Source organism: Anolis carolinensis, chromosome 2 (genome assembly GCF_035594765.1).
Source record: "Anolis carolinensis isolate JA03-04 chromosome 2, rAnoCar3.1.pri, whole genome shotgun sequence".
In the NCBI taxonomy this organism is placed as follows: domain Eukaryota; kingdom Metazoa; phylum Chordata; class Lepidosauria; order Squamata; family Dactyloidae; genus Anolis; species Anolis carolinensis.
The window spans coordinates 179,292,171-179,309,955 of NC_085842.1; the positions used below are offsets into that span (position 1 = coordinate 179,292,171).

General features: G+C 41.7%; 1 protein-coding gene across 2 annotated transcripts in view; it reads right to left on the bottom strand.

The window, feature by feature from the left end:
* fgd1 (FYVE, RhoGEF and PH domain containing 1) overlaps window positions 1-17,785 on the bottom strand; it is a 73,842-nt gene that overhangs the window by 19,370 nt on the left and 36,687 nt on the right. For both annotated transcript variants that reach the window (XM_003215733.4, XM_062971195.1), the window contains exons 2-8: window positions 9,426-9,599; window positions 7,281-7,455; window positions 5,572-6,031; window positions 4,404-4,493; window positions 3,880-4,028; window positions 1,736-1,892; window positions 739-877 (exon numbers count right to left, since the gene is read on the bottom strand). In XM_003215733.4, the coding sequence (XP_003215781.2) occupies window positions 739-877; window positions 1,736-1,892; window positions 3,880-4,028; window positions 4,404-4,493; window positions 5,572-6,031; window positions 7,281-7,455; window positions 9,426-9,599 (1,344 nt within the window). The remainder of the gene's footprint in view (window positions 1-738; window positions 878-1,735; window positions 1,893-3,879; window positions 4,029-4,403; window positions 4,494-5,571; window positions 6,032-7,280; window positions 7,456-9,425; window positions 9,600-17,785) is intronic.

Here is a 17,785-nt window from a genome sequence, read left to right on the forward strand (position 1 = left end):
AAATTTCCAGAGAATGTCCTTTGGAGAATCATGCCCAAGCCAAATTATTTAGATCAGGCCAAGCAACTGCAGAGTGGGGGAAGGGGAGGACTCTGAAGGGTGTTCATCTATTTGTATGGGCATCTAATTTTGTATGGGCATCTAATTGTTGCCACTGTTGTAAGCCGCCCTGAGTCCCTTCAGGTGAGAAGGGCAGGATATAAATGTGAGAAATAAATAAAATAAATAAATACCCCCATTGTCAGTACTTTCTACATGAAAACAAAATGGCCTCCCATGCTCAGAAGAGTGACATTTCATTACAGTTTTGGGGACCACTCTGGGTTGTCTTGGCTTTTGGAGAGAACTTTTTGAATCAGAAGTCAACTTCTGAGGTGCTGTGGGGAGACCTTAAAGTCCTCAAAATGATCTCTGGGAACCACATTTGCCCAGCCCAGTTTAGATGTTCTAAGAGGACCAGAGAAGAGCAGGTCATCCCCTTGCAGCCCAGTCTAAAGATTCAAACTATATGGCAGGCCTACACAGCCTGCTGCCCTCCAGATATTTTGGACTTCAGCTCCCAGAATTCTTGTCCATTTGACAAGCCAGCTAGAGCTTCTGGGAGCTGGAGTCCCAGGCACCTGGAGGGCTACTATGGGCTCCTGTGGAGTTCCCTTGTCTTCTTGTGAGATGCAAGTGCTCTCTTCCTTACCAGCTTCCCCTGCCCTGCCCTCTATCACCCTCTCTGGTTGCACTCACTCTGGGCATCCTTGCAGTCAGGCGAGTCTGTAGGCAGCTTAAGGAGATAGTCCTTCAGCAGCAGCTCGTATCGAGGGATTCTCTGGACAGGCTCCAGCATGTGGTGCTGCAGGGTCAGGTTCCCACAGATCTCTTCTCGCTGTAACAGAAAGCCATCTCAAGAGAGCTGTCTGTCTGGCTGTTCTCCAAAAGCAACATGTTTGCCCCCCTGAGGGAACTGAGACCAAGTCAGCTAGAGGCCGAATTCTCAGAACTGAGGGCACGTTTCTCCTTTCTGATCAATCTTCCAGACAACTCAGATCCTGTTTCAATCAGAGGTAGATCACTGCTCCAGGACCAAGGGACTGTGGAGCACACCTTCTGCCCCTCATCCCAACTGGTCCCACTTCCCAACTGCTAGTGATGACAGTATAAGGAAAGACTTCATATTTCTACAATTTTCCCTGGCTTTTCCTCTTCTCCTTGGGGACTATCAAAAGAGGCTGAATGAATGAAAGCTGAACAAATAAAATAAATTAAATGCTTCAAACACTTGGGGTCACAAAAATATAGTCTCACATCTAGACGTAGTTGAATTAGTAGATACAGTAGAGTCTCACTTATCCAACATAAATGGGCCGGCAGAATGTTGGATAAGCGAATATGTTGGATAATAAGGAGGGATTAAGGAAAAGCCTATTAAATATCAAATTAGGTTATGATTTTACAAATGAAGCACCAAAACATCATGTTAGACAACAAATTTGGCAGAAAAAGTAGTTCAAGACGCAGCAATGCTATGTAGTACTTACTGTAATTACGAATTTAGCACCAAAATATCACAATATATTGAAAACATTGACTACAAAAACGCGTTGGATAATCCAGAACGTTGGATAAGCGAGTGTTGGATAAGTGAGACTCTACTGTAGTTCCAACTTGTTGGTGTAGTTGACCTTTTCCACAGAAAAAAAAACTTGGAGCAATAACCTGGGAAAGCCCCAGGGACCAAACTCACCTGTACTTCATGGATGATGCTTTTGAACTGTGTGGAGCGCTCCATCCAGGTGTTGACCAGCTCCATTGCTCGGTCAAAATTCTTGACATACTCGCCATACATCTTAAGGAATGGAGCCAGTTTTTGGAGGATGTCTCCAATGCGGGGGTGTTGGTCCCTGCGAGATTGAAAGTGAAAACAGAGAGGAAGAGAACATAAGACTTCAGCCAAGAGGGAAAATCTTCCTAGAAGTAAGCCTTCCCAATTTTATCTCAAATCATTCTTTCTAGCCAGAAGTCTAAGTCAGAAGCAACTGACTACAACTTAAACAGGGGGAGCAGAGAAAGCATAGGTTTCAGGGTAGATTGGATATTCAGATATCTGCATAGCTGACAATGGAAGCAGGTCCTCCTCTGGAGTAAAAGTGAAGCTTTACTAAGACCCACCTGGGAATATGTTACTCCCTGGACATTCAAACTTTCTGTTAAAAACCTCCTCTAAATTACACTATTCACTTATATAGCTCAGACAAGCAGTTTTAGTCAAGGTTTTTAGGAAAACAGGAAAAATCCTACGGAAGCTAGAATTAACCTGACTACAATTTTGTAACTTCTGCATTTTCTTGGGTTGAGGAAAGTAGCTGATCTAAGTGCATTTTTATTCCTGTGCTCACATTTGTCCAGAACAATAATATAGCATTCTGGAGCTTGTGATGCATTCTGCTCATTTCAATGCTTAATGTACACAGCCCTTTAGCCCTCCTTTTACTCTGTACATTAAGTAAACTAGGGCATTCTCAATGGCTGCTTCTAGGATGGTGGGCGAAGTGTGATCTGCAAATTGTATGCTACCCTTGGACCCCATTTTCTAGCTCTGAAGCCATCCACCAACCCCTTAAACTCCCCAGTTTTAAAAGAATTAATTCAGTTTTTGTCTTGAAACCGTGAACCCCACCCCCCACTCAAATGAATGAAAACATGTGAAAATGCCTCCACCTCAGCATCTCATAAACTACCAAGGACTCTGTACTAGCTCTAGCTATCTCTGTTTTTCCCTGTAGTCCTTTTCAAAATTCCTATCTCCATTTTGAGAAAGACTTCAGAGGAAAACAGAGGTATTTGAGCTTACTTGTTGATAGTGGTGGTGGTGATGGTAATGGGTTATAGGGCAGTCTGGGGAGATTTTATCCTTGGCTCCCACAAAAGCAACCCCCTTCCTAGAGAGCATAGAAATGGCCTTTGCTTACTGTCCTTCTGTGGACAGGCAAAGATTTTTTTTCTTTCAATATTCTTTAAAAATTAACTTTTTTTTCACAAATGGGCTTTTAAAAACATTTAAATTGTCCTGTTTTTAACCTACTTTTCTTTATCTTTAGCAGTATGTTTCAACTCGTGTAATGTTATTCACAGTTTGATTACGTTTTATGTTAAACTTCTCTGGGTTTGTATTTATATTTGTTTTAGTCTGCAAATTGACTTGAATACCATTTCTGGCAGGGGAAAAGCAGGACAGAAATAAAGTTAATAACAGCATTATTCAGCATACTATCCAGATCTTGGGTTCTAGTTTCCTGCTTTAGAATAACCAGGATTAATAAATCTTTGTGTGTGATTCAGACTGATAAACAGAACAAGCCAAGATGCTGAGTTTGAATTACATGCCAAGTGAATCTTTCCACTCCTTCATTATAGGAATTTAGGGAGCGGTGAATCTGTCAGAGATAATGTGGACACATCCTGAATTACAGATATATACCGAGCAGAGGGGCTGGAGTAGATGACCTTCATTCATTCAACCGAGAATTCTAGGATTCATTGGGGCATTAAGATTACCAACACCAAGTCCTTAGATAACTCCAAAAAGTTGGAAGTTTGATCTCGAGAAGGTGCATGTGTGCATTCATATCCACATACATGCACCAAAATAATTGAAATATTATGCAGATCCAAATTTAAATTGCATGCAAATTGGACATAGCGCAGCACCACCCATGCCTAACTCATGGAATCTCCTCAGAGAAGGATTTTGTGATGTACATGTTGCCATCAACAGGTTAAAACAAATTAACAGTTTGGGATGTTTTTTTTTTGCAAAACCCAAGAGCATACATGTAGTCAGAAGGAATGTTGCCACACCCATGTGCTAAACCAATCAATTTTTCTCACCACTCTTCCATACGTTTCTCCAGTTCTGGCAAAAGGAACTGCTGGTGAAAGCAGTAAATTGAGCAGATGTTAGCAAAAATGCCCATCACCACGTCAGCGGGGAAAGAGTTTCGACTGCGTGCTTCCTCCAGTAGACGGGCACAGAAGACCTAGGAGGCAGAACATATTTCAGCCATGTGGGAGGCAGCCCTGCAGCAGTAGACCATGCCCCACCCACTCCTTCCTCCACAATCTACACTTTAGATCTAAGCCCTTCCGGGCAGCTACATTACCAGCGGTTTGTGAAACTGAATCCATAATTCAATAAACAAGGTCAAGCCCATGGCAGAACTCCAATAACATACCATAGGCTTGGCCAGCAAGATTCCTGATCTATACAATATGAAATGGCTTCAGGAAAGAGGCTACTTTACTTCCACACTTTTAGTTGGGGGTGGGGAGACAAAACAGGAGAGCGAGGGAAGCCCAAACCTACTGTGCAGGCACAATAGTGTGTTTTGGATATTCCACACAATCTCTGTTACCTGGTCCAAGAGATACAAGCGAGAGACATAGGCCTTTTCTGTTTGGAGAAGTTCATTAGCAATTCGGAAGACTTTCTGTGGCACTGTCATCTGTTGAAGGAGAGAAACGGGAAATATTAAAATTCGGAAGGGAAATGAACAACTTCCTAATTCACAATCTAGTCCCTGCACCTGATATTCCAAAATGCACCAAACAAACTAAGTATGTGATAGAACTATGTCCTTCCATAACTACCCCCATCCGCTGCCACCCCAGATGTCTCCTGCCTCGGCTGTTTCCCACCAGATAATACTTTAGGCCTATCAGTATGCAAATGGATCTTGTTGCACCTTAGAAACTAACTGACAGAACAAGGTTGGTAGCATTTTGTAGACTAGATGCATCTAAATAGACGTAGTTTGCAAAGGTTCATTCTACCAACTTTGTTCTCTCAGTTAATCACTAAGGATTCCTTTGCATATTCCAAATTAACATGGTTATGTCTTTGAATTTAGACGTGTTGGGAAACATCTGCTGCACTCATTCCTTCATTCAGTTTTCAAAACCAAGTGCGTAGGGATTGAATTTGAACTTCCTTTCTCCTCTAAATGAAAATGGAAAGAGTTTTATCACCCTAAAAAGGAAGATGATCAGCCAGTGAAAATATTCTAAGGTATAAGGAGCTTAGTTAAGTGAATGTCAGTCCATTTCAACACCCAAGTTGACACTATCAGAGAGGAATGTGTCGCCAATCTTGTTCACTAACAATCCATGCCCCACAGTCCAACACTGATCAAAGGTCTGGGCCAGACTTCTGATATGTGTTTTCTAGCTACATGCCTTTCCCTTGTTCCTTGCTCCCCGTAATTTGTCAGAACTAGACAAATTTCATCCATACCACGCCTTTCCTCATGTAGACTTGGGCAGCACACATGGATTTCCTCCTTCTCACTTCATCCTCACTTGTAAACAAGATCAGGTTTCAAGAAAAAGCGGCTTGTCCAAGCTCATCTCTTGCCTTGGTGGCTGAGTTATGGCTTGAATCTGTATGTCCCAAGTTCCAGTACAAAAAGCCAAACCATTACACCATTAGGGAGGAGCATCAGACAAGACTCAGCTGCAACAGCCAGGTATGGGGGGGAGCGATAGCACTCTGACACCATGGTTGTGCCAATCTAGACATCTCACCTCATCGGAGTCCTGTCTCTCTGGCTGTGTGGGTGGAAGCTCATGCAGAAGCTCCGCTTCGTCCCCACTCCCATCGTCCATGTCACTGTCCCCTTCAGAATCACGTGTTGAGCGGCGCTTGAGGACGACGGGTGGCACTGGCACCCCTGCTCCCTCTCCAGTGCCTTCATCACCTCCAAAGCAGATTTCCTCACTGTTGGATGGTGAGCTGATGCTGTCAATGCCACTGTCCCGATTTGCCAACTTCCCACCATCGTGAGAAGGTAAGCAGGCCACGCTCCCTCCAGCTTCTTGTCCTCCCTCCAGTGCCAGGAGGTCCAGCAGTTTGTGAGCCAGCTCTGCTGATTCCAGGGAGGCTGGGCGATCAACCAAGGGCTCCATTGAGCCAGCCTCTGGTGTTTGGAGATCTGGGCTGGGGCACGGGGAGGGGGCCGGCTCAACGGTAAGGATTACAGGTTCCCTGCAGAGGAAAGAAGGATGGAGACAAAGTCAATCAAGAGATCAAAACCCTTTAGCAAAGAAGTAGGGACAGAAAGATAAGAGCTGTGTTGATTCTAGCCCTGTAGATGATAGATTATTTTGAAGTATAACTTCCAAAATTCTCCTGACAGCATTGTGCTGGAAGGCAGATTCTGGGAGCTGTAGCTTGAAGAAACGAGATAACAGCTGCAGAACTGGGTTGCTGTGAGTTTTCCGGGCTGTATGGTCATGTTTCAGAAGTATTCTCTCCTGACGTTTCGCCCACATCTATGGCAGACATCCTCAGAGTTTGTGAGGTATACTGGAAACTAGGCAAGTGGGGTTTATATATCAATGGAATGTCCAAGGTGGGAGAAAGAAACCTTGTCTGTTTGAGGCAAGTGTGAACATTGCAATTTGGCCCCTTTGATTAGTATTGAATAGCCTTGTAGCTTCAAGGCCTGGCTGCTTCCTGCCTGCCTTTGTTGGGACACGGTAGCTGGCCCTGATTGTTTCCTGTCTGGAATCTAACAAAGGATCCCCCCAGGCAGGAAGCAGCCAGGCTTTGAAATTGCAAGGCTATTCAATGCTAATCAAGGTGGTCAATTGAAACATTCACACTTTTCTCAAACAGACAATAGTTCTTTCTCCCACCCTAGACATTCCACAGATCTATAAACCCCACCTGCCTAGTTTCCAACAGACCTCACAACCTTTGAGGATGCCTGCCATAGAAGTAGGTGAAACGCCAGGAGAGAATGCTTCAACATAGCCATACAGGGGTCACGATGGAAGCGGAGAGATGGATTACAGCAGTCGTAGTGAATGGAGAGTCTGCAGATAGGCTGGTTCGGGAGGGACTGGAAAATTCTGGCCTGTGATTCTGGCCATGAAAGCCTTTGACAACACATTGAACAAGCTACAGAACTAATAACTTTTGTCTCAAAATGGAATATTAAGAATTGGTATGCTTCATTGGCTCAGTGAGGCATTCCATCTTCTGACTCAGAGGCTTCAGAAGAGTAAAAAAGTAGGGACAAAGCTCAATCCTTCCAGGTGTTGTTGGACTACAATTATCATTATCTCTATATCAGCTATGTAGTCAAAATACATCTAGAGGGAACCATGAGTCCATCCACCCCCGCTGTGGAAGTTTCTATACGGTGGAGACATATTACTTAAGGGGAGCAGCGGCTACTTTCCCAGCAGTAGGAGTTAAGCAGAATACACTGAGCTACTGGGCAATGCACCTTTCAAACTTCTCGATGAGGCAGGAGACGGCAGAAAGTGGCCCCGATCCATCTTTTGGCAGGGGGCTCCGGCTCAGGCGGGGATCAGCTGGAAGGGGTCGTGATGGTGGCGGAGGGATGGATTCAGGCAGTCGTAATGGATGGAGAGTCTGCAGATAGGCTGGTTTGGGGGGGACTAGAAAAAGAGAATAAACAATTGCTTCTTTTTGTATATACAACTTGAGCATCCCTTGTTCACAATTTCAAAACACCTAATACTCCAAAATCTAAAAATATCTACATGGGTGGCTGAGATAGTGACATCTTTGCTTTCTGATGCTTTCGTGCACACAAAACATGTTTCATGTACAAAAATATTTTTAAAATAATTCATAAATTTACCTTTTAGACTATGTGTATGATGTCTAAATGAAGTAACAATGAACGTAATATTTAGACTTGGGTCCCACCTCCAAGATATTTCATATATGTATGTGCAAATGCAGGTATTCCATTTTTTAAAATCCAAAATAAAAAAAATACTTCTGCTTCCAAGCATTTCAGACAAGGGATGCTCAACCTGTACTAAAATATCAATATCCCTTATAAAAATTCTATAAGGATATAAAATAATGTTAAATGATAAAACAGGTCAAAATCATATATGTGTACATTTGGATGACCTCTTTAACCCTCAATTGTGTTAACAAATCTTGCTGACCTCAAAAGCACCAAGCAGGCCTCCTAGAAGGAAGGCAATCCACAATCCTCTCCAATATCTTAAAAGTAGTATACACAAGAAAGGCCTCTACAGTAAGCCTCAGACCTCAAGCAAGCATGCATGGGGAGCCATATTCCTTTACGCATCAATGCCCCAGGTTGTTTAGAGTTACCAATGTTATCGCCAGCATTTGAATTCAGTCCAGAAACATATTGGCAGAAGCATACTAGCAGCCGGTATTATCTGGCGCCTTCATGATACTCCAATCAGACTTTTCCCCTCTGCACCAGCTGAAGTTTCAAGTCATATTCAAGAGCAGCTCCACATTGAGTGCCCTCATCAGACATTATGCACAAAACGTCAGCAAAGGCTGACGTCTCTCCCAGTTGCTCTCGGCTTTTAGAAAAGGTGCCAAGACACATCTCTTCAACTTGGCCTTTTAAAATTATTTCTAGCAGTGTCGCTGTTTCTGATGTGTTCTTTTATATAAGGTTTGAGTGTGTTTATGACACTGCATTTATTGCCTGGGTGAATCTACTGCCTTTGCGGATATTATAAAAAGACAACATAAAAAGACTAAAAATAAGTGATGAATCATGATAAAACAGCTCTTGAGATAAACCTGAGTATCACCACAAAAAGGTTGAAATGAGTAAAAACCTCATGTTGCCCATATGTGAATAATAACAACAATGTATGTGGTTGGCATCTTGACCATCAGGGAGTTCTACCTCACATCATTCTACTGAGTGCACAAGGAGCTGCACACTTCCTGCACCTCTTATGTTCACTCTATTTTCTTTTGGAGAAAATAGTCTAAATGCCATATTATTCCATGACATATCAAGGACCAAGGTGCCCATTATACATTACATTTTGTATCCTATTCAAAGCTGCTTCTGAAATCAAAATTAGCGGGAAAGCACATCTAAAGGTAACAAATATGTAATTTAAATCATTATCTCCTTAATATCAATAAAGACGCTTCCCCTATACCAATACTACTCATATTTGTAGTCCCTGGAGCAGTTCTAGTCCCAAATCATTGGTTTTAAGTTAAATTTTGGTACATTTCCAGGAAAGATAAACAATAGGAGCCAATGGGAACAAATATAGTGTTGGTTCCTGGCACACTTGTGGAGGGGTGTGTGTGATAAATGCTCCGTCTGCCACATCAGACAGACTGAGATACATTGCCCTCTAGCACAGTGTACAAGGTTGGAAACAGAAAAAATTACTGGTTTGCCAAAACTATGCTTGTGCACTGGAAACATCCAGAAATATCCTTCTGACATTGGGATCAGTGGGAATGACGAACCTGGTTTAGCCTTCCCACTATCTCCACCGTACAATGGCCTTGCCAACTGGGGATGGTGGAGGCTATAGTCTAGGACCCTTGGCAGGCCAGCTGCTTGGAGAAAGTGAAAGGGCAAGGAAGCTTCTACCTTGTGGCTTTGGTCCTGGGTTTCGTTTCAGTGGTCTGAGCTTGGCTGCTTCTCCTTGGATGTTGTCAGGTCCTGGGTCAGAGATCAGACGCTGAGGGGCTTCCGGAGAGCGAGGTTCTGGGCTGGGTTCCAAGGAAAGACTTTTGACCAGGAGCCGCGGGGGATGAGCAGGACCTGGAAGGAAGACCAAATGGCAAAAAAGAGATTAATCCAACCCAACTTTGCACCATCATTTTAGCAGGCTTTGGTTTTTCCAGGTGAACTAGTGTAATGCAATGCAATGATTTGATTGCTGGAACAGAACTCTGAGAAACCACAGTTCAAATCTCTACTCAGCCATAGAAAGCCACTGGGTGACCTTGGGCAAGCCACACTCTCTCAACATTAGGAGAAAACAATTGCAAACCTCTTTGGAAGAAATTTTAAGAAGAAAACCTCATGCTAGGGTCACTGTACAGTTCCCATGAGTTGGAAACTGACTTAAAAGCACACAACAAAAGGTTTCCCAGAGTTGAAGACATTACTTTTTTAAAAACTTTACTTCCCCGAAATCTACCAGTCAACATGGCTGCACTCAATGGAAGATTCCAAAAGCTGTTAACAACAAAACAAACTCCAACTTTTCGTAAGATCTGAGTAGTTTTCTTTTCCAATTTGACTAAGAGACAACAAGAGCAGTGGCAGAAAACCTGGAAGAGCCTTGGAATTGTCATATGATTTCTAGAGGGAAAATAATCTAGCTTTGTAACTCTCTAGGCTTGAAAACACTTTATTTGTTGTATTTATATCCTGTCTTTCTTGCACAGCTCAAGGTGGAATATATGGTCTGGAAGATCATTTTAAACTTTTGTAATGATAGCTGGTAGTTATTGTTGTGTTTTTTCCGGTCTGTCATATCTCACAATCTCTGAGGATGCCTGCCATAGATGTGGGTGAAACATCAGGAGAGAATACTTCTGGAACATGGCCATATAGCCCGGAAAACACACAACAACCCTGTGATTTCGGCCATGAAAGCCTTCGACAACACATAGCTGGTAGTTGTTTTAAATATGTCATAAGCTTGCCTTTGTGCAAGGGAAAAAATAGGATATAAATGGAAACAAATAAACTAACAACAATTCTGTGAGAATAGCTTATTCTAAGAGACAATAACTAGTGGGGGAAGATATGAAACCAGAATGTTTCAGCCCAAGTTGAACACTAACCACTAGAAAACAATGCTGTGACATTATTTTGCGGAATAGACATGTCCGTCAATTATATTTGGCAAGATGCCTTCTCCCAGGATCAAAATTCATTTACTGACCCAGTTTCATTTCGCCGATCTGCAGCTAACATTTGTTTACTTCATATATGATTAGATGCTGAAGGTGACTTAGAACCAAATTTAAATATAAAAGCACAGAAATAAAACACTAGCAGCACCACTAAAAACAACAAGTTAAAGGCAAACACAAAAGCAAAAGCAGCAATAAAAACATCTAACCTCAAAAGATAGAACAAGTTAAAGGATGCCAATTAAAAACCATATTGAGGCAAGAAGGCTACCCCACCCCCCGCAATCAGTTTAAGAGAAAGAAGTGTTTTACCTTTCAGCCAGAAACCAAGAATGATGGAGATTATTGGCAAGATTCTCCGAGGAGATGGTTCCACAGAATGGTTTGCCAGGCATTGAAAAATGCACATCCATCAAGCATTACTGGAAATCTCTTCCCTGAAAGCTTAGAGCAGGGGGTTGGGGTAAGGGGTTCAACATGAAAGGTGTGGGACATTTGCTTTTTTCCTAGAACTTTGAGATCCATCCATCAGCTCTTGCTGCAAAAGACAACAAACTCAGAACAAAACAAACCTGAGCCTAGGGATTTCAATGTAAGAACAAAAACTGGCTGGAGCTTTGAAGTCCTTCTACACAAACCATCCACTCCTGTTTATCTCACACATTGTTCTCTACAGCACTATAAATTAGGGCCCAGGGAGCCATTTTCTTGTTGATGTTCAGAAAGCCTTGCCAATCTACTGTAGTAAATCCAGATATCCCTTCTATCCACCTTTGCAGCAGGATATCACCACTGTCTTCTAGTAAAGGTACATCTAGTCACTCTTGTCCAACCTATGGTCCATGGGCCGCATGCAGCCCAGGATGCCTATGAATGCGGTTCAATACAAAGTAGTAAAGTTACTTAAAACATTAGGATGGGGGGGGGGGGAGTAATTCAGTTATTTGGTTCTCAAGCACAAACTTTGTAAACAACAACAGAATGGAATAAAACAATCATAGTATATTACGTCTACAAATATCAGAATATTATCTGTAATTCACAGTAAAATTGCAAATAGTTCAGCTAGTAGACCATGCTTGACCATTTTAAATGGCAATCCCAACAGGGCAGTGCATCATTTGGATTACAATACGAGGGCTTTTTTTCTTATCTTTAGTGGCAGATATCATGAAAATTATGCACAGATTATTATAATATTTTGCTCATCAATTACAGTCAGTGTAACTGCATTGAATGTGTGCCCCAAGACAAATCTTCGTCTTCCAATGTGGCCCAGGGAAGCCAAAAGGTTTGGGCACATCTGATCTAAGTGAATATGATGTCCAAGTTATAATGAAATCATTACATTTGAAGGTTTTTAGGGAAACAATCAGCAACCGAAACTGAGCCTAGACCAGGGGTCCCCAAACTTTTTAAACAGGGGGCCAGTTCGCGATCCTTCGGACCGTTGGAGGGCCGAACTATAGTTGGCCACCGAGGAATAAATAATAATAATAATAATAACAATAATAACAAAGAGAGGGTTGGAAGAGACCCTTTGGGCCATTGAGCCCAATCCCCCTCTGCCTTTGTGAACCGAAAGCACAAACAAAGCACCCCTGACAGATGGCCACCCAGAATCAATGTTAATAATAATAATAATAATAATAATAATAATAATAATAATAATAAAGAGGGTTAGAAGAGACCCCTTGTGCCATTTAGTCCAACCCCCTTATGCCTTTGTGCACCAAAAGCACTAGCAAAGTATCCCTGACAGATGGCCACCCAGACTCAATGTTAATAATAATAATAATAATAATAATAATAATAATAATAATAATAAAGAGGGTTAGAAGAGACCCCTTGTGCCATTTAGTCCAACCCCCTTATGCCTTTGTGCACCAAAAGCACTAGCAAAGCACCCCTGACAGATGGCCACCCAGAATCAATGTTAATAATAATAATAATAATAAAGAGGGTTAGAAGAGACCCCTTTGGGCCATTGAGTCCAATCCCCTTCTGCCTTTATGCACCAAAAGCACAAGCAAAGCACCCCTGACAGATGGCCACCCAGCCTCAATATTAATAATAATAATAATAATAATAATAATAATAATAATAATAATAATGGTTGTAAGAGAAGAAGAAACCCCTTGGGTAATTTAGCCCAACCCCCTTCTGCCCTTTGGGGACCCCTGGCCTAGACACTAACTGTGGCAATGCCTCATCATTCTCTGGCCTAACAGAGTAAACATCCTATTCACAAGTTAGGTGGAACATTTCCCACTCAGAAGCACAAAAACCAACATATTAACATGCAAATCTTGGAGAGGGATAAGGGGATGCTAATGGGGAGCCAAGACATTGTAGCCTTGGATCTCTGATCAGAAGCTCTCAAAGAATGAGGTCTACCCCCCATAAACTTATACATGTTTGATGAGCAGAAGACATCTGATAATAGAACAGGACAAGGTCATAAACTTAAAATGGTTGTGATTGTGTAAGGCAGTAGTTCTCAACCTGTGGGTCCCCAGATGTTTTGGCCTTCAACTCCCAGAAATCCTAACAGCTGGTAAACTGGCTGGGATTTCTGGGAGTTGTAGGACAAAACACCTGGGGACCCACAGGTTGAGAACCACTGGTGTAAAGGAACAGACATGGGGAAACAGGCTGATCCTATTAATGAAGTACAGGCCACTAGGGTTTTATCCACTAAAATTAAGAAGTGCAGAAGAGTACAGCTATACAAATTGCATATAATGGCTGAGATCCTATATCAACCAGGAGAAGTGTAACACTCAGAGTATGCTGCTTGCTGGGGAGGGAAGAGATGGGGGAACTACTGTGTTTCCCCGAAAATAAGACAGTGTCTTATATTAATTTTTGCTCCCAAAGATGCTCTAGGTCTTATTTTCAGGGGATGTCTTATTTTTCCATGAAGAAGGATTCACATTTATTGTTGAACAAAAAAATGAACATTTATTATATACTGTACAGTAGTTGTCATCATAAACCAGCATAACCAGACAAACTGTGAATCCTATCAAGAATTTCTTGTTACTACCAATATTTCCATGTACAACACTTTATAGTACGTACATTTACCGATCCTGCATGCTCTGGTGTTCTGTTCAGCGGGCATGCTTCCAAACAAAAATTTTGCTAGGTCTTACTTTCGGGAGAGGCCTTATATTTAGCAATTCAGCAAAACCTCTACTAGGTCTTATTTTCTGGGGATGTCTTATTTTAGGGGAAACAGGGTAATTGAGATGATAATGCAGCACCTGGTCTTGGCTTGAAAGGGGAAGCCATGTGAGTGAACAGATAAAACGCAAGATCCTTTTACGTCCCCTCTGAGCCAAAACCAGCTAGTTACATATTTGCTGTCTGAATTGTTCCCCCTACCGTTGAAGGTGCTTTGTATATGATTTTCCTGCTTCTTGGCAGGGGGTTGAACTGGATGGCCCACAAGGTCTCTTTCAACTCTATGATTCTATGATTCTACTCATTCTACTTCACTGGTTGAAGAGAAGCATAAACTCCAGAGCTTTTCAGTTGCTAGGGATAAGGAACAGCATAGGACACAAAGGGGTGGGCAACTTCACAGGGGCCTCCCTTTCTGTCTAATAGGTCACACCAGCACATTTTGGCATGCCTATAGCTGCCAATTTGGCCAATTTTAGTTGGTTTTCTAAAAGGAGGTTTGATGGCCACTGAGGAGATAGAAGGAACTAACCATAGCATATCCAGATGGTTTTAGATTAATCTTGTCATCAAAATAAATCTGAAAGAAATACTGCCCTATTTTATGAAGGTACAGAGTCTTTGAAATGCTCTAGGGTGGTCCCAAGAGCCACATTTAGGGGTTTCAATGGCTCAGGCAGCCTGCAGCTTGCATTGTGACCATCCTTGGGTTAGAGAATAACTGTCTGACCAAAAAGGGACATAGGCACAAACAAGATACGTGTTTATCACTAATAAGTCATTCCTGAAAGGGTATGGTGTCATTTGAGGTTTTACATTGGGATGTTGTGATTGCCTCTCAAAAAGTTAACATTTCTGCCTCTATTCCCCCACATCCCCTCATAGCTATAAAACTATCATAGCTATAAAACTTCTACCATCTGGAGCTCCACAAATCAGAGAAAGGGACTGAAGCTCATACCACTGAGCTACTGCAAAACCCTTTATTGTTTAGGGTCCAAAAGAGATACTCTCTTACCAGAACTGAATAAAGTTTACAATCCTTCCACACATACAAAATACATTCATAACTGTTCTCAGTTTCTCTTTTCAGAAGGACACTATAGGGCAGGGGGCTAGATGCATCAATTTGATGCTACCAATTGTTTTAAAAATTGAGATTCAGACACCCCAGTAGTCATTCCATTTGACCTTCTGCTGCTCCATGTCGTCCCCCCCCCCCCCCCCACAACCTACATAAATACACAAATCCTTTCAGACATACTACATAGATTCAATTCCTCTCTTTTCCTGCCAAGATGAGGAGAGAATTTTATCTTCTTAGAAGTTCACCTCAGGAGTGAGTGCTGTGGACTGTATATCAAGGTTAAGTATCTCAAGGCTACATGCACGGTTTTGGTTATGTAAACAGCCACTACATTTAAGTTTCTCTCCCTCTCTCTTTGAAGCTGTTCCATGATGCTGACAAAAAGTCTCCGAGATGCTGCTATTTACATTTCAAAAGACACTTCAATTGACATCAATGGAATTGTCTCTCAAAATATAAATAAGGACTACAGGAAATTAGTTGGATTTTTTGTTGTTGTTGTTGGCTATATAGAGAAGAGATAGAAAAAAAATCAAACTTTCCCCCATCTCCCAAGGCTATTCAGTGTCTGTCAGGGCTGATTGTAAAAAAAGTGTGTACCCGACTCCTCACATAGTTGGCCTTTGCAGTCCTTAAAGAAACAATGAGTGTAATCCAATTCGACCAATACCTTGACTAATTTGCAGTACTTTTCACCACACTGGGTATAAAAACCAATGAAAATCATTTTACAGGAATAGCAACTTGGAACAAATGTAAAGTGGACCCTTGGTATACACTGGGGGTTGGTTCCAGGACCCTTGTGGATACCAAAATGTGTGGATGCTTAAGTCCCATGATATGCAATGGCATTTAAAATATTGCCCCTTATATAAATCAAGGACTGCTTTTAAAAATTAAAAAATATATATGAAGTAATGGATGGTTGAATCCATGAACACAGACTCTGTGGATACAGGGGGCCAACCGAATCCTATGAGCCATCCTACATCATCCACAAAACTTACTATGCAAACCCAACCTAAATATTTCCAGGCGAATCATTTTAACTTTCAATTTTTTAAATCTGCTAGACTACCACCCCCAAAGGAGATCTGTTAAGCACACATAGAGAAAGCTCTACATCCTTTAATATCACCATCTGAATTTGTTTATACACAATGGTGTAAATATGGTTGGTATGGGCAGTCCCTGAGTTACAAACCGCAAATTTACGAACAACTCAAACCTAATATATATATTTGGCTAGACTTACACTGAAAAAAATGTACCTGTTCATACAAATTTAACTTAAGAATGAACCTACAAAACCTATCTTATTCGTAACTTGGGGACTGTCTATATAGGTATTCATTATGTCAGTCCCCATAGCCGATGCTGCTGGGGAAACTCCAAAAATATACAGTATACAGATTCCTCTCACAAACAAACAGATCAGAGGAGCTGTTCATGGCCTGATGTGTACTTTATTTCATCAGCTAACAGTTCCCAAACATTGGCCTGGTAAAGGACTAATGTCCTTGTTCGATTTGGGCTAGAGAGAATCCAAACTACATAAGAAATGCAAGGAGGGGGTGGAGACAAGATGTCCCCAAGGCATATTGAAACACCTCAAGATTGTCCAGGTGTTTTCCCCAAGAATTATGGCCGAGTTTTCCCATCTTCCAGGACAAAGGCTTTTGCAAAGTTAATGAATCTTACTTGCTGACTCAAGACCAAGCTTATTCCAGAATACATTGCATTGCAGCAACAATGTATTATTTTTTTTAAGAACTATTGCCCTCCTCAACTACTGTGAGAATTGCAGCTAAGCTCTAAGGAAACAGAGCAACAATGTGTCATTGTCCGCCATGCCACTGCTTCTTAAATTGTGGGTCCCAACCTCAAATGGGATCCCCTTAGCTCAGTGTTGGGATCCTGGAAACACTGGGAATGGTAAAAGTTTTCTGAACGTCTCCTCGTGGCTGTTTTAGACTTTTACATGAATCTGTTGTTCGGTTTACAGCGGGCTCTGCAGAAGATGCTTCAGCTGTACTTCATATAATTTTACACCCTTTTTACATATCTATATACCCAGGGCCATGTAAACATTTCTCAGGACAAAAGGGGTTCCTGCTCCACAGTACTCTATGAGTCCCGGCTCCACTATATCCTGCTTGTATACAGAGCACAGTAAAATATACAGACTACAAACATTTAGGGCAATGTTACTCCTGTAAGGTACCTGAACTCATTCAGTTTTAAAGACTGACTTCAGAAGTCCTGATCTTTGTCTCATAAATGTATTATCAGGCAGATGAATACACGGGATACTTTTTTGTTCCCCCCCACACTGGTGCTATCATGATAATTTCCTCCTCTTTCCAAATCTCAAAGCTGTCTTTCTGAAGTGCAAGGATGGTAAAGTATTCCTTTAAAACACCAGCTTTCAATTAATCTAGTATTGCCAGATTGAAAACTGGAGAGAGCTCTTGTATTTTTAATGGCTGTGTGTACAAGAGGAAATTCTCACTTGTAATGCAACCAAGGAACAAGCAATAGCTGCTGAGATTCCTCCTTCTATACATCCATTACAAGAGCCCTCTCCAGTTTTCCATCTGGCAACCCTAACTGACATCATGTTGATGATATTTCCAGTTAAGTGTCAGTATCGCTGACACTTGTTTTTTTAAGCACTGTTGCTAAATATACATATATAATAACAATGTGTGTTTGATTGTCTTTTGCTTTTCCAGAATTAATGTTTATTGCAGGCAACTTGGTTATTATTTTAAGCCTCTTCAATGTATTTCTTTCAGTTTTTA